Below are 24,754 nucleotides of genomic sequence, written 5' to 3'. Positions count from 1 at the left end.
GCTATGCTGGTTGCATTTCTTATAAAGGTCTTATATATTAGTCACAGCTGAAGCAATCAGAGGCTTGATCTTGTTTCATCACTGAGAGTCCACTCTTAACCTCTGGGAACTGTTGTCTCATATCCTGACCAGACAGGATTGTTAAAAGGGAGCTTGTGGGAATTAAATTTCCTGCTTCAGCTATGTCCTTAATCAGAATAGTCCTGTCTTGTTGCTTTCATGGAACTCAGTATTGCTTAGTGTTTGCTACCTAGGAGGGCTTGAGCCGTTCCAAAGGTACATATTTAGCATGGCCAAATAAAACCGAGTGAAAGGCATACTTAGTTAACGCTCTATTCACTTAAAGTTCATCCCAACTATATATTCAGGTAAAGTTGATGGGACCACAGAATAGTCACTCTGGTCACACTTTCCCATTCCTAACTTCATCTCTACCGTGGTTTTCTCTACCATGATATCTCTTGGATCACTTTTGGACCTTTTAGAGCACAGTAACTCTCCTGATGACAGTTAGTCTCAGGATGGCCATTGAGTGCCTGTACGTAGGAAGCCTAGAAAATTGCACGTGCCACCCTTTGGCTACTTCACCCAAACCATTGCCTAGGCCTCAGGCTGAGGGGTAACTGTTCCTCACCTGGGTACTGAGCCATCCCTGGTTGCTTTCCCTAAACTCTATCTATATGTTTTTAAATAGTCCTTTTTTTTTTTTTTAACCCAGATTCGGTGTACCATCTCGTTCCTGCCATAAAAACAAGTTCGTGTCATAAAAACAAGAAATTATAAGCCTTATATACTTTAATATTGAAAAAGACTGTGTGGAACCTACATACTTTGATTTAGCTCTAGCTAATAAAGTGTGATGTTAAAACCAGAGCCTGCGTCCTGTAATTAAGTTATCAAAGAAGAACGTATGGGAGCATAAAAGGTTTGTTAGTTCGTGAAAAGACAGGGCTGTACTCTGTAGAGCATTTCAGAGTAAGACGAGAGGGGGGAAGCTGAAAATGTAAGTGAGACATTTCTATAATGCAGTAACAATGTAACGCCAAACCTGTGTTGGGGGGACGCCCGCTTTATGTGCTTCTATCCAGTTTCTCTCTTGACAACTTAAGACTTTTTTTAAATTTTAGAAATAATAATCAATTCTTAGTTACACTTGTTAATTACTTGGAAACATAGCACAGCTAATATATAAAACTCTGACGTATGCAAATTTTGAATTTAAAATGTTTTCAATGTACTTCAGATTATGAACCAAAACTTATAGACGCTTATATTTGTATAAACATGGTGTTATTGTATATATTGTGACATATTTTAACAGCTAAGGAGGATCATTCTTACCTGAGTTTTGGTGACAAGAGAACTGAGTCTCAAAGAAATGTCCTTCCCATGTTCTCTTAAGTAAGACCGAGAAAGGGGATGAAAGTCTAAAATGGGAGAGTGAAACATCAGGAAGATGGAGAAACCTCAATAACGTGAGATGCAAAAATTGTGAAGGAGTCTCAGTCTGGAAATCTAAAATTTCAGCATCATTAATAAAAAGTTTGAAAAATTTTATAGAAAAGTTCCCATGGACTTAATAAATTTCCAGAAATCTGAATTTAGAAGGTATACTTAGTGTCTTGAAAGAGAGTTTTATGTTTAGAGAGGAAGGAAGGAAGGAAGGAAAGAAAGCAGGGAGAGAGAGAATGAATGAGGAAGGGAGAGAGGGAGGGAAAAGGTCCCTGAGCTGGGTGGAACACTCAAAATTTACACAACTAAGGAGGGCATATACTGGCAATAGAAATATTGTCAGTGAAATTTAGACGACTTTATGATGTTCAACTCACTGGAGTTTATGAGACATTGAGACATATACTACAACTAATTTTGAGTTATAGAGAAGAGTGAAACAATTATACACACTTTCTTTGTTGTTCTGTCAAAGAGAACACTGTGCAAAGGTAGTATTCTAGCCCAGGGTAGTGTTTCAAGAACAATAGCAATAAAATGATATTTATTGAGAGCTTACATCATGCGCCCCAGCCTGAGCTAAGTGCATTACATGGACTGTCTTTGAACTTTTGAAGGACGTAACACATTACCCTCATTTCACAGAGAAGAAAACTGAGGCTTGAAGAGGTTAAGTAGCTTTGCCCATGTCATGCAACGAATGCCCAGTGGAGTCTCGATTCTGAGATAAGTAACTGCTCTTGAACACGCTTCCCTGCATTTGAAGCAAGACGGTCCTCAGTGTGAAGAGATAGGTAAAGACACACACACACATGCCAAATCTTTAACAAATCAGGAGATTTCAATATCAGGGGAAATGGCTGTTTATTAACAACATATGGAAATAATGTCACATGAGATCATCACAATCACTATATAATTAGGATGATCACAGTGCTTGTCTGAAAATAGACGCATTTGGGCCTGGGTTAAAATCATTTGATGAATGTGCTTTCATCTGTCATTTCCTAGAACTGAATACCAACTCTGAATGTCAAATCAGAAGAGTTGGCAGCTAAGAGTCCATTCCCCAGTCACTGGCTGGCTCCAGCAGATTTTATATGACTTGTGAGGACATCCATAGTGTGACAAAGATTACAGGCAGAGATTCAGCAGCAGGAAGAGGCACAGCACACAGGGCGGGGGCAGGTGGAGATGACACAGGTGGGCCGATAGCAAGTGGTGTGGCAGGAGACCCAGCCACAGACTGGGCGCAGACAGCAGGAGGGGCGGCAGCAACTAGGAATGCAGCAGGTGGGCTGGCAGCACTCAGACTGGCAGCACTGGGGCCTGCAGCAGCTGGAGATGGAGCAGCTGGGGCGACAGCAGCTAGAGATGCAGCAAGTGGGCCTGCAGCAGCTGGAACCACAGCAGGAGGGGCGGCAACAACTAGAAATGCAGCAGCTGGGGTGGCAGCAGGTGGGCTGGCAGCACACAGACTGGCAGCACTGGGGCCTGCAGCAGCTGGACACACTGCAGCTGGGGCGGCAGCAGGTCTCCTGGCCACAGCCCTGGTCAGAGCAGACGGAGCCACAACAGGAGCTGACCATGGCGTCAGAGGGTGGAGGTTCTGGGTGGGTTTCCAGGAGAGTGAGGTTCTTGAGTTTGAAAGTCTTCTTGTGCCACTGCCTCTTATATTCTGCCTGAACAGGGGGAGTTGTCAACGCATTTTGTTTGTTTTTGTTTACTTAACATTTAAGTAATTATCAGATTACATAATAAGGTTTGTCTATTTAATGGTTTAAACTGGGAAACAAAATTTTCTTTTCCACGTGTGATAAATTCTATCTGATCTGCTTTTCCTCCTGATTCACACCCCCCGGCATCTTTTAGACCACTCTCTCCTCACGCTCCTCCAAAGCAGGCTGCCATGTGATATTTGGCATTTGGAATTGAATTTCTTACTCTTCCCTCCAGTATCCCCTACCAGGATGGGACTTAGGAGGTCGTATTTCTGGTTGTGCTTTTCTTCCAATGACCAATGGGGAAGAAGTCTCATCAACATAATGTGGCATCTAGCATGGGACGAGAGGAAAAGGCCCTATTTTGTGGGTCATTTTTGAACAATGAGGAAGGGCACAGCTCTGCGTGTATGCGACATTGGTGACCTCTACACCACTGGAATGGATTTCCTCGGATGTTTCAAACTTTGGGTCATGTTCCATATTCTAAAACCCCAGCAGGCAATTTGTGTATATGGTTCCTGTTACTATAACACATAGTTTATTAAATTGTTGGTTCCTGTCTTATATGTCATATATGTTGTATCTCTCCAGCCAGTCTCTTAGCTTCTGGAAGACATAGCCTCGTTTTTATTCCTTATCTCATTCTTAATTAAAAATATTTCCTCAAAGGAGAAAAAAAAAATGTGGAATAATCAGAATGTGCCACTTTTCCGAACTTACCTTGAGAGCTTAGAAATCTACAGAACAAGTTTTTTTGGATAAATTTGACATGTGAATGGATTTTAGTAAATTCAACGTTAATTACTATTTCTACATATTCTCCAGGTACGATAGTCCAACTTGAGCATGCGTCAGAATCATCTGGAGGGCAGATTAAAAATGGTTGGAAATACTCCCAGAGTCTCTGATCGCAAATTGGAGCTTGAGATTCTGCATTTCTAACTGGTACCCAAATGATGCTGATGCAGAAGGTCCAAGGACCACATTTGGAGACCTACTGCTTTATTCTGTTCGATCAAGCTTTGAGGAAGTGCCTGTATCAAGTTCCTGCCTTGTTTATAAAGCAGATTTGTTGAGTGGGTAATCTGAAGGACACACATTGCCGGGCACTGCAGTTACAAATGTGGTGTAGTCTCCTCTTGGGGAATTTACAGTTCAGTGGGAAGACCACACACACACAACTGTAATACAATGTGGTAAAGCAACATCGAAAGAGCTCATAGCAGTGTGATTTAACTAAAAGCATTGTGCTTAAGGCAAGTTAGCCAACATGCCAATTTGGGAAAGACATAGATTTATTCATAAATAAATATTTCTAGTCACTATTTTTAATTTACTTTTTATAATTTACTTTATGTTTTAAGTAAAATTTACATACATTGAAATGCACAAATTCTAAGTGTACTATTTGATGGGTTTTAATAAATGAATACATCCATGTAACCCTCACACCTATCAAGATAGACAACATTTCCACATACCAGAATGTCCCACGTGTCACCCCAGTAAACTCCCCCCTGCCACAGAGGCAACCACTGCTTTAACACTTTTTTTGACCATAGATTCATTTTTTTTTTTTTAAAGATTTTATTTTTTCCTTTTTCTCCCCAAAGCCCCCCGGTACATAGTTGTGTATTCTTCATTGTGGGTTCTTCTAGTTGTGGCATGTGGGACGCTGCCTCAGCGTGGTCTGATGAGCAGTGCCATGTCCGCGCCCAGGATTCGAACTAAGGAAACACTGGGCCGCCTGCAGCGGAGCGCGCGAACTTAACCACTCGGCCACGGGGCCAGCCCCGACCATAGATTCATTTTGATCTAGGACTTCAAACAAAGGAAAATAGTATAATTTCTTTTCTGTCAGGCACCTTTAGCTTGGCACACATCTGTGGGAATTGCTAACGTTGATGTGTGCATCACTAGTTCATTCAGAGCCGCACTAATGAAATACCAAAGCTTGATTTCAACTATTACCAATCCCATTTCAAGGTAGGGTGACCAACTGTCCCGGTTTGCACAGAACTGAGGACTTTCAGTGTTAAAGTTAGGAAAGTCCCAGGCGAACACCCTCTGGTGACATCCTTACATGTCTTAATTAGGCTCATTTAAAGACCAAGCCCCTTGAAATATTTTTATCACAATAGCTTCCTTAGCAAACACTTGACTTACATGTTTTTATTTCATAGGCCTGCTTTTGCAGAGCTAGAGAACATGAGACACTTAAACAATTACATTGTGAGGCAACATGGTGTCCCGAAAGGAGAGATTTTCACTTGATTTGCCATATGTGAGATGCTGAGGAAAAAATAAAAACATTAAAGGAAAGAGTGTTTGATTACTGGGGGAAACTTTTCTATATAAATTCAGGGAGATTAGGAAAACTCCTTTGCAACAGCTACAAAAGCAGCGTACATTCCTGCTATAGAAACGGGGGTAGAGACTCAGCCCCTAGAGCAGTGGTTCACAAAGTTGGCTGTGTATTCGAATCAAACTGATGCCTGACTGCTGCCCAGAAAAATTCCGATTTAGTTGGCTTGGAGTATGACCTGGGTGTCAGAATTTTTTAAAGCTCCTCAGGTAACCTGAAGGCACAGGCAAGTTTGAGACCCATCTCCTAAAATGTCTATATTACATCAAATTGTATGATATTAAATTGGGAACAGAAGTAGCTAAAATAGTAAAATATAATTGGTAACATCTAAATAATAGAGGAAATGGTCTTGAATTTGAAACACCTAACTTCGAGTAATTTCAGATTGAAACATGATAATTCTCTTTACTCTTTTAGATCACTCTAATACCAAAACTACAGTCCTCCCTGGATGAGAACGATGAGAATGGAACAATGGGGTGTGAACCACAATGGAAAATTACTATAGACAGCGTGGTAAATTTTTTTTTAAAGCGAAAATCAAAACGAGGAGAGACATCACTCTGTATTCCTTGCTAAAATTCTTACCCATCGACCCAGGGATAGAAGGGATAGGAGCCAATATAGAATGATGTCAAGAGCAGATTACTCTTATAGGCAGCTGGGTTCAATCTCCCTGAGGACCTCTGGAGACTGGTACAACCTGCCCCCACTCGAGGGCAAGAAGCTGGCATATTTTTCCATCAACTCTCGTTCACTGACGGCGCGCTGCTCCTCGAGACTTCAACTCCCCTACTGGTGACCTGCCCAGAGCTTGCTCCTTCAGCCAGAGAAAGTGCTCAGGCAGAGTTCCAGGTGCTTGCTCTAAGAAACCTCTTCCTATATTAGAATGCGGAGAGCTGAGGGGCTAGGGGTGGAAAATGGAAATCACTTGCTATAGTCTACGCCTTCTGCAGAGAATGACAGAACAAGTGACAACTAAGGATGACAACTGAGGAAGGAAAAATAATGAGACACAATGCTCTTGTATTTGTATGCCTGGAAATTTAAGATTTATTTAAGATCTGGGAACATATCCATATGAGAAAATCTGGCAGGAAACAAATATATCAATTGGGATGGTTTGTTGGTTGACAGATTTGAGAGAAAATGTAAACTTTGTGTTCATTTGGGAGAGAAATAGTAACATGGCGGAGGGGGGCCAGTCTATTTGGAAGCCAGATTCAGTCTAAGAATTGGTTGGAAGTGAAATTTTACAATTGGCCTCGCATGATTCAGCTCACAGTTGGACCACAGCAAGAAGTGTGATTGATGGTACAGGACAGGGCAGTCAGCAGCAAGAACCACTAGAGCAGATGGGGCGGCAGCAGATGGTCGGGCAACAGCTGGGGCGACAGCAGCTAGAAATGCAGCATGTGGGCCTACAGCAGCTGGAACCACAGCAGGAGGGGCTGCAGCAGCTGGAGATACAGCAGGAGGGGTGGCAGCAACTGGAAATGCAGCAGCTGGGGCGGCAGCAGGTTGTTCTGCAGCAGGTGGTCTGGCAGCAGCTGGGGCGGCAGCAGCTAGAGATGCAGCAGGAGGGGCGGCAGCAGGTGGGCCGGCAGCACACAGACTGGCAGCACTGGGGCCTGCAGCAGCTGGACACACAGCAGCTGGGGCGACAACAGGTGGTCCTGCAGCAGGTGGTCTGGCAGCAGCGGGGGCGGCAGCAGCTAGAGATGCAGCAGGAGGGGCGGCAGCAGGTGGGCCGGCAGCACACAGACTGGCAGCACTGGGGCCTGCAGCAGCTGGACACACAGCAGCTGGGGCGACAACAGGTGGTCCTGCAGCAGGTGGTCTGGCAGCAGCGGGGGCGGCAGCAGGTCTCCTGGCAGAGGCCTTGGCCACAGCTGTGCTCAGAGCAGACGGAGCCACAACAGGAGCTGACCATGCTGTCAGAGGGTGGAGGTTCTGGGTGGGTTTCCAGGAGGGTGGGTTTGTAAGGTTTGAAGTCTCCTTGGCCCAGGTCCCCTTTTATACCCTGCTAAATGGCTGCCGCTATCAAACACAGCACTCTTTCCTTGTCATTGTTTGTCCTAATAAATAGGCGATTATCAAATTAGGCAAGTTTGTTTTCCTGGTAAAACTTTGCAAGATGGAAGGAAAACATTATTTCCTTTTCCTGATGTGTTAGGCTTCATCCCGTCGGCTCTTCCTGAATCAGCTCTGGCGTGTCCTTCTTGCTTTCCTTTCCTCAGAGAAAGCTGTCACGTGATGCTCTGCCTGCAGACGCTGTGTGTGTTAGTCTCACTTCACCCAGCCCATCGTGTCTACTCTTGGGTGGTAACGATTCTGTAGGCAGGCCCACATTCTCTTTGCTGACCTGGGAGGATAGAGCTGCATTTCAGTCTGATGGCTCACTCATGGTGGGTCAGGTGGGCAGAGAAAATTTGCATGTGAAACTTGATAATTCTCTTTATTCTTTTAGATCACTCTACCAAAACTAGAGTCGTCCCTGGATGAGAACGATGAGAATGAAACAATGGGGTGTGAACCACAATGGAAAATTACTATAGACAGCACACTGGATTTTTCCTTAAAACAAAAATCAAAACCAGGTGAGACATCAGTCTGTACCCCCTGCTAAACTTCTTACCCATCGTCTGCCGCAATAGAATTGATAACTAACATCAGGGCCATACACACAAATTATGCATTATCTATGTAAATTGTATCTCTTTTATTACATAGAGTAGATGGAGTGTAATTTTTTTTCTTTCGTGTACTTTTTTCTTTTTAAACTAATTATTTTGTTGGCTTTCAGAATTCCATAATAAAAACCTTAGTTAGGTAAACATCAAGGAAATTTGAATGAAGTGGACCCAATTGATATTTGCGATCACCATTGAGGAACCTGCGTGGTGTCTCCCAGGGAAACTGGACATGTGGTGTTAAAACATCCTTTAAAGAATGGCATGAAAAAAAGGCTTTTCTTATCAGGAATGACATATGTTACATTAGCACACATCATTATTTTTATAAATACCTGGTATGTATTTGTCTACAGCTATGTACTACCACTGTTATAGTGCCTTAGTTATAATATGATCTAAATAAAGAAAACTATAGCAGGCATGGTGAGAAGATAGAAAAATTAACGCATTTCTATTCGATTAAGTTCCTTTATAGTAAAAATTAAACCGCATTCAATATTTGAGAATAAACATGAAATAATACAAGTCTTGATATTAAGGTAGTATGAGTAATTAGAACAATATTTAAAATAAAATAAATGCTCATATACCCTTGATTGAATTTCTCCTTTTTCTTTAACTATCTTCAGTCACTGCTTAATCTACTCTTTAGTTTTTAATCTTAAATAGAGTAAGAATTTCAGTTCACCATGAATTTTTAAAAACTCTTTCTTACTATGAAAAACACATACATACCAAAAATTTTATAAAAAATAGATGCATAATATAAGAAATAATTACGCAGCAAAAATCTGTATACCCAAAGCCCAAGTCAGGAAATAGAACATTGCTGTCACCAAAAGGGCCCTCAATGTGTCTTTTCTTGACCAGGTCTCTCACTTTCCACCCTACAAATATTCACTATCCTGATTTTTAAAGTAATCTTTTCACTGATTTTCTTTGTAGTTTTACCACCTAGGTACGCATCCCTAGTCAATATAGTTTTGTTCTACATGTTTTTGAATTTTATATAAATAGTATCTTATTATATGCATTATATGTTTTTATTCTTTCATGTAATGTTATGTAAGAGTTGTGGTAGGCAGCCTGGAAGATGGCCCAGTGATTTCCATCTCTTTGTGTCCATGGTCTTACGTAATTCCCTCCCCGTGAGTAACTTGCCTGTAACCAACAGCATATGGCAACACCAAGTAACTAAGTTACAACAGACTGTGACTTGGTCTTGCTAACCAGCTCCCTCTCTCTCGCTGACTTTGATGAAGCAGCTGCTGTGTGGGAGAGATCTGTGTGGCCAAGAACTAAGCAGAGTCTCCATTCAACAAACAGCAGGAACCGAGGCTCTCAACCCCATGGCCCTTGAGGAACTGAACCCTGTCAGCAACGGCGTAAGGGAACTTGGAAGTGGATTCTTCCCCAGTCGAGACTTCAGATGAGGCCCCCGCGCCAGCTGACACCTTGATGACAGCTTTGTGGACACTGCGAAACAGAGAAGCGAGAATCCAGCTGAGCTGTCCCTGGATTCCTGATCCACAGGAACTATGAGATAATAAATGTGTGTCGTTTTAAGCTCTAAATTTTGAGATAATGTTACATAACAATAGGTATCTAGGACTACACAATACACAGATGAGGAGGGATTGAAATGTGCAGACAAGTGGATATGCTAGAATAGATCTATTTATAAGTCCAGAAAACCCAACCGGCTGACTACGTTCCCTGGGAGGGCTCGGGAGGCATCTATTTTCTAAGTTAATAAGGAATGAGCAGGTAAGAAGGTCAGCAGCCTCACTGAGAAATTCGGTAGTGACTATTCTTTAAAGTCAGAGCTGGTAGTAGTGAATACTGTCCAGAGCTGTGCCCCTGGGAGTAATGGGAATGATAATATCCCTGAATAGCAGAGGCCACATGGCAGCATTTAACTATAAGAAGTAACGGTATTATTATGTGATGAGCAGCAAGTTTGGAATGACAAATGGAGCAGAGTGACGTGTGACCTCCAAGGATCTATCAGTATGGATAACAAAGCATGGCGTTCCCCGAATAGGATATAGGCAACCATCCAGAATACAGCATTAGGGGCCAGCCAGGTGGCACAGAGGTTAAGTTCCCATGCTCTGCTTCTGTAGCCCAGGGTTTATGGGTTCAGATCCCAGGTAGACTTACACTCCATTCATCAAACCATGCTGTGGTGGTGTCCCACATACAAAAAATGGAGGAAGATTGGTACAGATGTTAGCTCAGTGGCAATCTTCCTCAAGCAAAAAGAGGAAGATTGACAACAGATATTAGCCCAGGGCTTATCTTCCTCACCAAAGAAGAGAGAGAGAGAGAGAGAGAGAGAGAGAGTATAGCTTTATCCATGTGTGTATGTGTGTGTATTTAAAAGATCTTAAGAATAAATGGGCAAAAGTTTGAGATCAGTGGAAAGTCATGATCCCTTGTCCAGTTTCCAGACGTGAGCCAGTTCTCAGACCTAGAACCTCATGATCCATTGAAAGAAAGGCCAGTCCCCCAGGAGAAAGGACCACAGCAAGTGTGTAAAGTAATGATCTCTCTAGTCCTTTCCCCAAGGAATCTACAGCCATCTACTCAGGGGAAACTGGAATACCCATATGTTCGGATGCTGTTTGATAGCAGATCTGAGTTGACACTGACAGTTGGATACCCAAAATGGCAACGTGGTCCCCCATTAGAATACATTAATCCAGAAACTCAGAGTTGAAGGAGGAGCTCCCCCATCACCTTCACTCCCAGTGATCCATTTGGGGGAATTTAAGCGTCCCTCTCCCATAATCGCAGGCTGTGCATCTAGAGGTCTCAGTTGTAAGAGCGAATGTTACCTTGAGGGGACATAGTAAAGGTCTGATTGGAATTAAAGCTATGGCTGTCACCTTATCACTTTGGGCTTCTAGTGCCAGGGGATCAGCAAGCAAACAAAGGAGCTATGGGAGCAAGGAGGAATATATTTAGCATTTAAGTGATCCACTGGGGGCATTCTTGGTGTTCCTAATTCCAGTTTTAACTGCACATGGGCAGGGACAACAGCTGTAGCCTGATGAGGACATAGTAACCGAGGGCTCAGAGCTTTCAGGGACGAGGATCTAGCTCACTCCACCAGGCAGGTCACCTAGATTAGCAGAGGTACTGCCTCCTAGCCCTCCTCTTGCAGGTTTCCCTAGAAATTGGGACCAGCCACTTGTAGTGAGCTTAATGAGAGAAATACGCATACCTGAGCAGTGCTGGGGTAGACTATCTGATGTCCTATCCAGACCCCTTTTGCCATAAAGGCCCCCATCCCCAAGTTTGTGTGAGTAGCGCTAGTCACTCACACCCTTCACCCACACTGTTCTCCACGTAATTGTTCTCAGCCTAAAGGAGCCTCCACACCTGAAGGTTTCTGTCCTCTCCACCCCATCTCCCCACCAGGGATGGTCCACAGCTGATGATAACTGATGTCGGAGTGCCAAGACCCAACCACCTCTCTTCTATGAGGGGCAGGTCTGTAGTACCATTCACACCCATCATCTGTGGGCTCAGATGAGGGCAGAATTCAACTGGCTTAGCTTCTCCCACTACCCTATTCTGCCTCCCTCAGTGTCTTACTGATTTCTCCGGACTCCACTTCCCTATAAATCACTTGTGCAAGCGTCCCTCTTTCAGACTCTGCTTTTAGCAAATCCAACATAAGACACACAGCTTGGGGCAGACCTCCTAAACATAGCCTCCTTCAGGATGAGCATTACTAACATGGTGAGCCACACTACCTGTGGGAGTGTGTCAAGTCCCTCAGATATAATGACGTGAAAAAAAACCCCATGGATTGAAGACTACTACTCTAAGAAGAATTGTGCAAAAGTTGTAGGAAGAAGCAACGAAATGTTCAAAAGATTTTGTGCTTCAGCTGACAGTAAATTCAAGAGTTGACTGGGACCACGGCGACCATTCGGATTGTATAAAAAGTGTTTTGAAGGGCACTGACAATGAGATTTGGAACACTGGTGTCTCAGATAGAGTGCCTTGAAGGGCAGACCCAAAAACAAGGGTTTGAGAGCAAGTAGCTTATTTGGGAGATGGTCCTAAGAAGCCATGTAGGGAATCTGGGAAGCGACCCAGGGATAGAAGGGATATGAGCCAATATAGAATGATGTCAAGAGCAGATTACTCCTGTAGGCAGCTGGGTTCAATCTCACTGAGGACCTCTGGAGACTGGTACAACCTGCCCCCACTCGAGAACAAGAAGCTGGCAAATTTTTCCATCAACTCTCGTTCACTGACGGAGCGCTGCTCCTCGAGACTTCAACTCCCCTACTGGCGGCCTGCCCAGAGCTCGCTCCTTCAGCCAGAGAAAGTGCTCAGGCAGAGTTCCAGGTGCTTGCTCTAAGAAACCTCTTCCTATATTAGAGTGCGGAGAGCTGAGGGGCTAGGGGTGGAAAACAGAAATCACCTGCTGTAGGCTACGCCTTCTGCAGAGAAGAACGACAGAACAAGTGACAACTAAGGATGACAACTGAGGAAGGAAAAATAATGAGACACAATGCTCTTGTATTTGTATGCCTGGAAATTTAAGATTTATTTAAGATCTGGGAACATATCCATATGAGAAAATCTGGCAGGGAACAAATATATCAATTGGGATGGTTTGTTGGTTGACAGATTTGAGAGAAAATGTAAACTTTGTGTTCATTTGGGAGAGAAATAGTAACATGGCGGAGGGGGGCCAGTCTATTTGGAAGCCAGATTCAGTCTAAGAATCGGTTGGAAGTGAAGTTTTACAATTGGCCTCGCATGATTCAGCTCACAGTTGGACCACAGCAAGAAGTGTGATTGATGGTACAGGACAGGGCAGTCAGCAGCAAGAACCACTAGAGCAGATGGGGCGGCAGCAGATGGTCGGGCAACAGCTGGGGCGACAGCAGCTAGAAATGCAGCATGTGGGCCTGCAGCAGCTGGAACCACAGCAGGAGGGGCGGCGGCAGCTGGAGATACAGCAGGAGGGGCGGCAGCAGGTGGTCCTGCAGCAGGTGGTCTGGCAGCAGCTGGGGCGGCAGCAGATGGGCTGGCAGCACACAGACTGGCAGCCCTGGGGCCTGCAGCAGCTGGGGCGGCAGCAGCTAGAGATGCAGCAGGAGGGGTGGCAGCTGGTGGGCTGGCAGCACACAGACTGGCAGCACTGGGGCCTGCAGCAGCTGGACACACAGCAGCTGGGGCGACAACAGGTGGTCCTGCAGCAGGTGGTCCGGCAGCAGCGGGGGCGGCAGCAGGTCTCCTGGCAGAGGCCTTGGCCACAGCTGTGCTCAGAGCAGACGGAGCCACAACAGGAGCTGACCATGCTGTCAGAGGGTGGAGGTTCTGGGTGGGTTTCCAGGAGGGTGGGTTTGTAAGGTTTGAAGTCTCCTTGGCCCAGGTCCCCTTTTATACCCTGCTAAATGGCTGCCGCTATCAAACACAGCACTCTTTCCTTGTCATTGTTTGTCCTAATTAATATGTGATTATCAAATTAGGCAAGTTTGTTTTCCTGGTAAAACTTTGCAAGATGGAAGGAAAACATTATTTCCTTTTCCTGATGTGTTAGGCTTCATCCCGTCGGCTCTTCCTGAATCAGCTCTGGCGTGTCCTTCTTGCTTTCCTTTCCTCAAAGAAAGCTGTCCCGTGATGCTCTGCCTGCAGACGCTGTGTGTGTTAGTCTCACTTCACCCAGCCCATCGTGTCTACTCTTGGGTGGTAACTATTCTGTAGGCAGGCCCACATTCTCTTTGCTGACCTGGGAGGATAGAGCTGCATTTCAGTGTGATGGCTCACTCATGGTGGGTCAGGTGGGCACACGTTTGCATGTGAAACACGATCCTTGGCATGAGAATAAGACTATTAGGACATATTCTATCCCCTCCCCCCAACCCGACTGCGAATCATGGGACATTTTCTAGATTTTCTGATGGAAAAAACAACTGTTCTTAGCAAGAAAATTAAGTCGTGAAATTTTGGTGTCTTTTTTTTCCCATAGCTTCGTTGATATATGCTTAATATACAAAAAATTGCACACGTTTAATGCATAAACTTTGATAAGTTTGGACATATGCATACACCCACAATACCATCACCGCAACTATGGCAATAAACATATCCATCACCTCCAAAAGATTTCTTGAGTCCCTTTGCTTTTTCCCATGGTAAGAACGCTTAGCACGAGATCTATCCCCTTAACGCGCGTCAAGTGCACCGCATGGTATTGGTCACTATAGGCGCAGTGCTGTAGAGCACATCTCTAGACCTTATTCGTCCTGCATAACTGTAACTTTATACTCAGTGAACATCAACCACCTAGTCCCTCTTCCCTCCATGGCTGGAAACCACCATTTGATTCTCTGCTTCTCTGAGCTTGACTATTTTGGATATCTCACATAAATGGAACCATGCAATATCTGTCCTTCTGTGACAGACTGACTTCGCTTAGCATAACGTCCTCCAGATCCATGCATGTTGTCCCAAATGGCCGAATTCCCTTCTTTTTTAAGTCTTAACAATATTCACTTCCATTAATGTATCAATGTTGACATTCAAGGCATAATGGCAATAAGAGGTTGGCAGTAAGTGTGGACTTGTACTGGGTCACGGTCATGTGAAACGTGTGCCTTTTTCATTACAAACTGCTTCAATCTCTTCCGATAGATGTGCAGTGGTTATTTTAGACCAGCAATTCTCAATCTCTTTTTCTTCCCGCTACCGGGAGCAACATGGTTCATTTTGGTGATAATATTATGACTGAGGAAGAGGTGTTGAGGGGAAATATGACCTGAGGGTGTGTGTAGTTAGTTGGGAAGTAAATTTTCCCAAGAAGTTTAGCTATATTTACTCCTCCTGAATCTCATGCACCATGTTGCATTCAAAACTACTCCTTTCAATCTAAGAAAGGCTCTGACATTTCATCCTGTTAGATTTAGCCTCTTGTGCAAGGATGTCTGAAGCATTTGGAACCATGATTCTGTCATTCAACATGTTCCGTCTCCCCCTACCTCGTGGCCTACAAATATTTTGATGAATGTGATACCGACCCTGATATCAGTTTCCCCACATTAAACCCAGCATATATGGGGTTAAAACCAAAACACTCATTCCCTGCTTACTCTCTGGCTTCCTGGCTCCAGAATCCACTATCCTCCATGGAGACAGACACCTTCAAGGACAAGCACCTGGACTATCTCCTCCCGCAAAGAGATAGGGGCTGGTGGGAAAGCTGCTGACCAGCAAGGTCATGAGCTCCCTCCTGTCTGCAAGTAGTCTCAAGGCCAAAGACAGGCTGGTGGGAAAGCTCCGACCAGCAAGGCCATATGCTTCCCTCCCCTACCTAAAACTCCAAATAAAAACCCTTCCTTTTAGCTTTTCGGGGAGTTTGGGATTTCAGCATTAGCTGCCCTCTCTCCTTGCTCAGTGCTGTGCAAAAATAAAATTCCTACTTTCTTCCACCACCCCTGGTGTCAGAGATTGGCTTGCTGCGCAATGGGTGAGCGAACTCACTTCCGGTTCGGTAACAAACATATTTTATGAAAAGACTCTCAACAAAGTTGAGATGTCCATGGCTCTGTTCTCAGAAAGATCAGTCCAAGACAGGCATGACTACTCAAAAACTACCTTAAAGTTGAAAATGATATGTATTTGGAAGAGCATAGTACACAGACAGGATTTCACAGTAAGTGTCCTCCTCTCTTTCTGGATTTCCTTGACCGCCAAGAGGAAAAATGTATATAAAGAGTCAACCAATGTGCTGGCAGTTATCCTCATTTTTGGAAACACTAGTCAGCTCGTCACATGGCTGCTGTATGTGAGAGACTGACTTGCCCCAAAAAACTGCAAGGAGCTGGTATAGGATAAGTGGGCAGCTAATGGCGGGAAACAAATTTTGACTCACCATGGTGAAGCTGCTTTATGGAATGCCTTCCTCCGTATGGTCAGTGGAGGGATTTAAGTGTAAGCTCGTGTTGCAGAGGGAGACTCAAGGACCAGGTGGAGGAGACTGGATGAAAGGACTTTGAGGATCCCTTTCTACCTTAAGGCGCTCATAAGTCTAATAAACTAAACTCCTTGTTATGCTTTTTTGTTCCTAGCAAGTTTCTTCTCCTGTCCTGGCCCCAATTTCCAGGTTGACACAACCAGCGTGATCATACCCTGGGCTCCTGGTTTAACCTCTGCTCGGAAGTCTGGCTGATTTGAGTCTGCCTTGCATATAACCCTGATGAACCCAGATACAGCATTTTGTTGGAGAGATGCTGGAAACACCTCACTCTCTGAAAATCACTGGGTTGGGGGTCTCTAATGTGACTTTCAGTTCTACAAATCCATACATTTATGATGATTTTTTCAATTCTCTTTTACTTGACTACTCATTGTTCTCCTTTCTTCCTCCTATCAATGTTCATGTTTATATTTTAGAATTTATACTTGTTCTCAGATTTAGTCATGGAAAGGCACATTTTTAAGAGTGTTCACTTTTATAGGATATAATATATCCCTTTGTTCATCCAAAGAAGGATAGAATTAGAAACAAAATACCCAGTCATAAATGCCCAAAAGATAAGCCTGGCTGAGATAAATTAAGACTTAGGAAAGTGTTACAGAACTCTTGAAAAATTATTTTTCCCTCCCGGTACGTTGGTGGATGATGCTAAATCCAGTAACGCCCTCTTAACCCTGAACATAACTAAGTAGACTACAGAAATAAACGCAATCTGTGCTTCTATATATTTAGCAACGTATTTTACCTGCTTCATGCCTATCTACCTTTCAAAATTTAACTGAGACATAAACTGATGATTATACCAAAAAAGTGCTATTTAGATTCTCAGAAGAAAAGAGTGATTCTCTTGCAAGAAAGACTAAAATATTAACACCCTTTAATCCAAGAAGAAAATAAAGACGTTTATGATGAAAGTTTTAAAAGCCATAAGGAATAAGAGATAAAGGACATAAGGACAAATTTACTAAATCGAACACTGTTAGAATTAGACAGCGTCTTGAAACTGAAAAGTTGCAATGTTTGTCTCCAAGTATGAAGCCTCAATACATTTTTCCAAATAAATAAATAGATACATACATACATACATGCATACATAAATCTGAACTTGGAACAGCCTAGACGTCCTTCAACAGGTGAACGGTTGAACAACCCAAAGTGTGGTACATCCATGCTGTAGAATATTACTCAGCAATAAAAAGCAGCAAGCTATTGATACGCTGAACAACTTGCGTGATCTCAAGGGAACGATGCTGAGTGCAAAAAAGCCAATCATCAAAGGTTACATACTGTAAGAGTCCATTTGCAGAACACGCTTGAAATAAGATTATAGAGCTGGAGAACAGATTAGTGGTTGCCAGGGGTCATGGATGGTGAGTAACAAGGAGTGGGCAATGGGTGTGTTTATACGAGGATAACACGAGAAGGCCTTATGGAGACATAACTACTCTCCATCTCGATTGTGATGGTGGTTACACCAATCCATACACATGGTAAAATTGCATAGAACCACACACACACGTGCAGGTAAAACCGGTAAAATTTGAACAAATTCTATGGATGGCACCAAGGACGATTTCTGAGTTTTGATATGTACCATAATTCCATAAAATGTGACCACTGGGGGAAACTGGGTCGAGGGACCACAGGACTTTGCTGTCACTTTCTTTTCAACTTTCCATGAATCTGTAGTTGTTTCAAAATAAAATTTAGAAGAAAAAAAAAAAAACAAAAGAGGCTAACTGGAGGTAAAAGAGAGGATGCCTTTATGTGTCTACCATGCACCTTTATCTCAATGAATCTTTATGACAACTTTGTTTTTTTCCCTTCAATCAATCGAGTTTTGTTTGAGAAATGAAAGGATTCTTGTTGATAGGAGATAGTCTGAAAATTCTAGTCTGCTGCCTTGAAGTCAGATACACACGGCTTTTTAAAAAATTATTATTTTTTGGTTAAGTGTAAGAATACTTAACATAAGACATAACCTCAGAAAATTTTAAGTATACAAATCAGTGTTGTTAGCTATAAGCACTGTGCTGTATTGTAGATCTCCAGAACTTACTTATCTTGCATAACTGAACTTCGTTCCCTTTGAGCAACATCTCTCCATTTCCTCCTTCCCTCAACCCCTGGCAATCGCCATTCTACTCTCTGCTTCTATGAGTTTGGCTATTTTAGATTTCACATGTAAGTGAAATCGTACAGTATTCTGCATATGGCTTATTTCACTTAGCATAATGTCCTCCAGGCCCATCTGTTGTAGCAAACAGTAGGATTTCCTTCTTTTTAAAGGTTGAGTAATATTCCATTGTACATATACACCACATTTTCTTTATCCATTCGTCTGTCAATGGACACTCAGATTGTTTCCACATCTTGGCTATTGTGAATAATATTGCAATAACCATGGGGATGCAGCAATCTCTTTGAGATTATGATTTCAATTTGTTTGGATTAATACCCATAAAAGGGATTGCTGGATCCTATGGTAGTCCTATTTTTAATTTTTTGAAGAACCTCCATACTGTTTTCCATAATAGCTGTGCCAATTTACATTCCCACCAACAGTGTACCAGGGTTCTCTTTTGTCCACATCCTCATCAACATTTGTTCTCTCTTGTTTATTTTAATAATAGCCACCCTAACAGGTGTGAGGTGATATCTCATTGTGGTTTTGATTTGCACTTCCCTGATGATTAATGATGTATGACAACCTTGATAGGTGGGTATTGTGATCCTTCCTTTAGAGAAAAGCAATCCTAGGTTGAGAGAGCTTACGTAACATGTCCAAGATCATAGCTGGTATGCAGTACCATCAAAATTCAGACCTAATTCTCAGTCCCAAATCCACGGGCTATCCTCTGTACTGAGCTTCTCTATTTAATTGGTTTAAATCAATTCATGGATTACAGTTTACTGAGGACCCTTTTTTTGGTAGCAGTTATAATCCATAGCTCTCATATTATATGCATTAGGTTCAAAGATGCCTTCCTTTGAACCTTTTTTAATTTCTGCTGTGAGATTGATTCTGGTCTAGATAAAAATCTCATTGGCAAGTGCCAACCTAATTTTTCTATTGTAGGGTCCCCTGAGAACATGCACTCCCGTGTTGTGCAGAAAAAGAGACAGCACTATGCAGTGAACATTTCATTAATAAGAAATAAAGAGAGATGAGCAATTTTAGTGCCTTTGAATGCTAAAAAGTTTTATTGGGGAACATGAAGCAATTCCACATGAAAATGGATTCCATAGAAAAACATTAGAAAGAAAAAATCTAGAAGGGGAACATTTGAAGACTCCTACATTTTAAATCAGAATTAGAAATTCTAAAACAATTCGATGCAAAATCTGGCTGTAAATTCTGATTCACTAGTAATAAGATGTTTCTACAAAAGAGAATAAATAATAATATAGACACCCAAAGTTTCCAAATCAGTCCATGGGTGTGTTTGTAAATTCATGATATTAAGGAAGTGCCACATGTTTTATTGAATTAGACACTCGCTGCCTGGACTGAAGGATGGGGACAAGGAGGTTCATGAATCTAGAGCAGGACACTCAGCAGTAAGAACGGCCGAAGCAGCTGGGACGACAGCAGGTTGTTCTATAGCAGGTGGTCTGGCAGCAGGAGGGACGGCAACAGCTCGACACATAGCAGCTTGGGTGGCAACAGGTGGTCCTGCAGCAAGGGGGCTGGCAGCAGGTGGGCTGGCAGCACACAGATTGGCAGCACTGGGGCCTGCAGCAGCTGGACACACAGCACCTGGGGGGGCGACAACAGGTGGTCCTACAGCAGGTGGTCCTACAGCAGGTGGTCTGGCAGCAACTGGGTTGGCAACAGGTCTCTTGGCAGATGCCTTGGCCACAGCTCTGATCAGAGCAAACAGAGCCACAACAAGAGTTGGCCATGGTGTCAGAGGATGGAGTTTCTGGGTGGGTTTCCAGGAGAGTGTATTTCTTGAATCTGGAAGTCTTCTTGCTCCAGGTCCCCTTTTATACCCTGCTGAGGAAAGTCTTCGCTTGTTATTGTTTACCCACAAAAGTAAGCAATTGTTAAACTAGGCAATTACATTTTCCAAGTTGGGTGGAAAACATCACTTCTTTTTCCTGGTGGATTAGGATTTATCCCATTGACTCTTCCTGCATCACACCTTAGCTGTCTTCCTTTGTGTGCATCACCTTCATTCGGATCCTGGTCAAATATTCTAAGCTGAATGTGTTGATTACTGCTCCATCTACTCTTTCCTCCTGAATCACCTCCTGTCATTCCTTCCTTGAAGGCATCATCTATGTTTCTAGATCCTGCAGCTCCTTCCGCAGAGCACTTATTTGTGGATTTTGACATGGGCGAGTCGAGGTGTCAGTTTACCCCACGTGTCAGTCTTACCAGGCCCTCAATTTGTGCAGCATTCCTTATGGAAGAGAGATTTAGTTACAGGTCCGATCCAGATATAAGGAAATCTTGGAAGGATAGAATCTTAACATGGAAAAACATGGTAAAATCCATCAGTGTGGTCAGTTGTAAAGAAAAATAGTCAGGCAGGAGGTCAGGAGAATCCCCAGGACACCCTGACTGTGTTCTCATCCCATTTCCTGGACTTGAAAATATTGGCAGATTTCCTCTTTTTATTTTTTATTTTATTTTTTAAGGTTGGTCCTGAGCTAACATGTGTTGCCAATCTCTTTTTTCCTTCTTCTTCTTCTTCTTCCCCCCAAATCCCCCCAGTACATAGCTGTATATTTTAGTTGTGAGTCCTTCTAGTTGTGGCATGTGGGATACCATCTCAGCGTGGCCTGATGAGCGGTGCCATGTCTGCACCCAGGATCCGAACCAGCGAAACCCTGGGCCGCCAAAGTGGAATGTGTGAACTTAATCACTCGGCCATGGGGCTGGCCCCAGATTCCCTCTTTTTAAAGAACAAATTTATTTGAAATGGACATAGCCCTTCAGAAATCACCACTATTAATAACAGTGCTTATGTTACTGAAAATATTTATATTTATATTGAAAATAGAATATTCAGTGTAACCTCAATTATGTAAAAAAGTATGTAGGAAAACATTGACATAATTACCAGAAATATTAATAGTAATTATCTCTGATTGATAGACTTATGGAAAACTTTTTCTTCTGAACAATTTTACCTTCCACTTTTTTCTTTGATGACTTGTTTTTCTTTTGTAAACAGAAAAAAAATTAAAGAAAACTTTGTTGTGCTGCTATACTATTTAGAGATCTCTACCATGACCCTCCGGGGCTGGGGAGTAGGGGGGTTCCAGGCCAGCATGATGCTCAGCCTGTAGCAACAGTTCAATTGTACTGGTTGTTAAGATACTGAAGTTCCATTTACGACTGCCCTGAGCTCCTTGAAAGATTGAAAAGGAGATTGAAAGGAGAAAAGCAAATGTAAGTTTAAGAACATCTATATCTCCTGTATACATGGCAGATACCCAGAAAGCTGAGTGTCCCCATCAGTGCCACATCCCTGTGACCCAGCAAGGAAAGGTTAAAGCCAAGAATATGAGGGAGGGCTTTAGGCTCCTCCTCCAGGGCTAAGCCTGACGTCCATTCTGATTAGTTGGTGACTTTAAACTACTGGTTTTCAAATATTTTGAGTCTCACTCCTGCCCTGGAATGCCGACTCACAAACCTGAGGCTGCCCAGAGCTACATTTCACAAGAGAGCGTTCAACAAAGAAATATGCGTTTAAGCTGCTTAGGAAGCAGGAGAGCAGTGCCTCACCAGAGGGAAGGGGCTTGCTGTGAACTAGAAGAGAAGCCACAGAGTCCTAGCCAGGAGGCCAGTTACTAGACTTTGTTCTCAGTTCCCCTCTGGATGGTCTGACTCGGAAGGTCTGGGGAGGAGCCTGGACTTCCCCTCTCTATTCTCTACAGTCTCTGAGGTAATTCTAATTCAGAGCCAGAGTTTCAAACTCCCAGAATGAGATGCCAAAGTTTGAGGTGGAGCAGCAGCAACTGGACAACTTAGAGAATGAGGCAGAGGCACAAGTGGGACTGGCAGAAATGGAGTACATTGTGGGTGGGTGGTGGAGAGGAAAAATAGTTTTCCCTCTATCCTTCTAGGTTCTTGCCTGAACGCCCCTGGTAATAAAAGACAGATTGAAAGGAGAAGAACAAATAGAAGTTTAAGAACACCTATATCTCCTGTATACATGGCAGATGCCCAGAAAACTGAGTAACTCCCCCAAATGGCCCAAGCCACCACCTTAAATATTATCTCCAGCTAAAGACAAAAGATGTTGGGGTTGGGGCTGAGGGCAGCTAGTTATAGAAGGTTACCATGATAAGAGTTTCTGGAAATTTAGAGTCATCCTTCTCTTCCTGGTACAGAGAGGGAGACACTCCCATGAATGGAGATTTCCCTTATAAATATAAATGTCTTTTACAAAGGGTACCTTCTACCCAGTTTTCAGAGCTTCTCCTGTGTCTGCTGTTCTTAAAAATAATCAGTCTAAAATAATCCTTATGCCTAAGAGGCATATCTTAGAGTGGCACACTCTGCTTCCCCTCAGGATCTTAGACGAGAATAACTAATAGACGTAGGAAAAGATGTTTAGATCAACTTGTGATTAAGAATATACAGCTTAAAATAACCAAATATTATTTTCTCTTTTCAGGGCTGGTGCTAATGTGGAGAAAGTGGAAGGTTTATAAATGAATGGTGAAGTGTATATTGATGCCACTCTTTGGAGGATGTGTTGGCAATAGCTATTGTTAAAAAAATGAGACCACAGGCCCAATGCTCTAAAAGCCCATGATACTGTGGGGGATCAGAATTGTTCACCCCAAAATGTGTCTCTCTGGTTAAGGACAAAAGACTCTGAAAGAAACTTTGACATTCCTCCTAACTGCCTAGGAGAATTTAAGATAGAAGACCCGTCCCCAAGATAGGCCATCACCCTAGATAACTCTGGGTATCATAGGCTGGCAGGGTCCTTGCCAAGCCCATTCTTATCAAAGTTCTGTCACCAAACATTTACTTTTCCATCTCCATGTGAATTGTCTTCCTCCCCTTTGAAGCCCCAAACCACTACCCTCAGCATCCTCTTTTGTCTTTGGCTGAAGATGATATTTAAGGAGGTGGATTTGGCCATTCTGGTGAGTTGCTCAGCTTTCCTGGGTTTCTCTTATGTACACATGTTATAAAGCTTTGCCTGATTTTCTCTTGTTATTCTATCTCACGTCAATTTACTTCTTACACAAGCCAGAAGGACATAGAGGGTAGAGGAATTATTTTCCTCCGCTACAATCCCAAACCTAGATTTAATACCTCATCTAATTATAGTTTCATCTCTCTGAAATGTAATTTTTTTTTTTGATGAGGAAGATTGGCCCTGAGCGAACATCTCTGCCAATCTTCCTCTATTTTGTATGTGAGGTGTCACCACAGCATGGCTTGATGAGTGGTGTGTAGGTGTGCACCCAGGATCTGACCCCACGAACCCTGGGCCGCCAAAGCGGAGCACATGAACTTAACCACTAGGCAACCAGGCCAGCCCCTGTGAAATGCAATTTTAATTGGCCAGTCTGAAACTTTCTGGTCAGCACCAATGAGGTCATCCACCATGTGGGCCCTCTCCATCCCCAGAGGAAGAAGAGGCAATCTGTATGATAAAACCCTCGCCATTCCCTTTCCAGTAAAAGAAGATATCCCGGCTTAAAAATAATCCCTTCTTTTCTTTTGCTAAGAGCTCCTTTGTCCCATACTTCTTCCTATAAAAACCTCCCCATTTTGTATAACCTCTCTGAGTGCCCAGCTAGTTGCTAGAGGAAATGCTGCACGATTCATGAATCATCTAATAAAGCCAATTAGATGTTCAAATATGCTCTGTTGAATTTTGTTTTTTAACATTCTTAAAACTATAAAGGCAAATTTGTGATCCAATAATCCCACTTTAAAATTCTAAAGGCTGTCCTTCCTCATCTTCCTTTGCTGCAGCTTCTCCTCTCTTGACCTGTCAGTGTTGAGATGCTCCCATGGCTCCGACTTTACCCTCTTTCGTTTATCCTCAATTTACCGACACATTCTCCCTGTGTGATTTCACCCAACTCCATAATGACCAAGAATACCAGATTTTTATCTCCATCCCTGACTTTTCCACTGAGCTGCAAATTTCCTACCTCATATCTTCATTTGGGTGACTAATACCTATGTTCAAGTTCACATGGTCAAAACAGAACCTTTGATCTCCCTCTTCCCTGAGATTCATTCCTCCCTCAGTCTTCATGCAAGTAAATGGCACTGTCATAGGCTCAATTGCTAACTGAAAATTCTAGATGACCCATGATTAATCCCTTCTCTCTCTCTGCATGTCCAGACCGTCAGTAAGTCTCTGCCAAGTCCCCAGAACATTTCCCTGTACCTTCTCTCCATCTCCATTGCCACTGTCTTTGTCCAAGCAACTATCTTCTCTCACTTGTACCAGCGTAATAATTTCTTAACTAGAGTAGGGGAGGAAGAAATTTTCCTCTACCCTCTAGGTTCTTC

General features: G+C 43.1%; 4 protein-coding genes across 4 annotated transcripts; all 4 read right to left on the bottom strand.

Moving 5' to 3' along the window:
- Positions 1 to 2,299: 2,299 nt before the first annotated feature.
- On the bottom strand, positions 2,300 to 3,131 carry LOC100053581 (keratin-associated protein 4-11). Its single transcript, XM_023651668.2, has one exon. It carries the CDS (start codon positions 3,039 to 3,041, stop codon positions 2,601 to 2,603), a length of 441 nt encoding a protein of 146 aa, XP_023507436.2. The 5' UTR covers positions 3,042 to 3,131; the 3' UTR covers positions 2,300 to 2,600.
- Positions 3,132 to 6,568: 3,437 nt separating this feature from the next.
- On the bottom strand, positions 6,569 to 7,532 carry LOC138916249 (keratin-associated protein 4-2-like). Its single transcript, XM_070227312.1, has one exon. It carries the CDS (start codon positions 7,475 to 7,477, stop codon positions 6,875 to 6,877), a length of 603 nt encoding a protein of 200 aa, XP_070083413.1. The 5' UTR covers positions 7,478 to 7,532; the 3' UTR covers positions 6,569 to 6,874.
- Positions 7,533 to 12,785: 5,253 nt separating this feature from the next.
- LOC111775639 (keratin-associated protein 4-9) lies at positions 12,786 to 13,620 on the bottom strand. Its single transcript, XM_023652538.2, has one exon. It carries the CDS (start codon positions 13,567 to 13,569, stop codon positions 13,087 to 13,089), a length of 483 nt encoding a protein of 160 aa, XP_023508306.2. The 5' UTR covers positions 13,570 to 13,620; the 3' UTR covers positions 12,786 to 13,086.
- Positions 13,621 to 19,429: 5,809 nt separating this feature from the next.
- LOC138916250 (keratin-associated protein 4-8-like) lies at positions 19,430 to 20,206 on the bottom strand. The gene has a single exon (XM_070227317.1). The coding sequence runs from the start codon at positions 20,152 to 20,154 to the stop codon at positions 19,804 to 19,806; it is 351 nt and encodes a 116-aa protein (XP_070083418.1). The 5' UTR covers positions 20,155 to 20,206; the 3' UTR covers positions 19,430 to 19,803.
- Positions 20,207 to 24,754: the final 4,548 nt, after the last annotated feature.

Source organism: Equus caballus, chromosome 11 (assembly GCF_041296265.1).
Source record: "Equus caballus isolate H_3958 breed thoroughbred chromosome 11, TB-T2T, whole genome shotgun sequence".
Lineage (NCBI taxonomy): Eukaryota > Metazoa > Chordata > Mammalia > Perissodactyla > Equidae > Equus > Equus caballus.
This window is presented reverse-complemented; position numbering and strand designations above follow the sequence as displayed.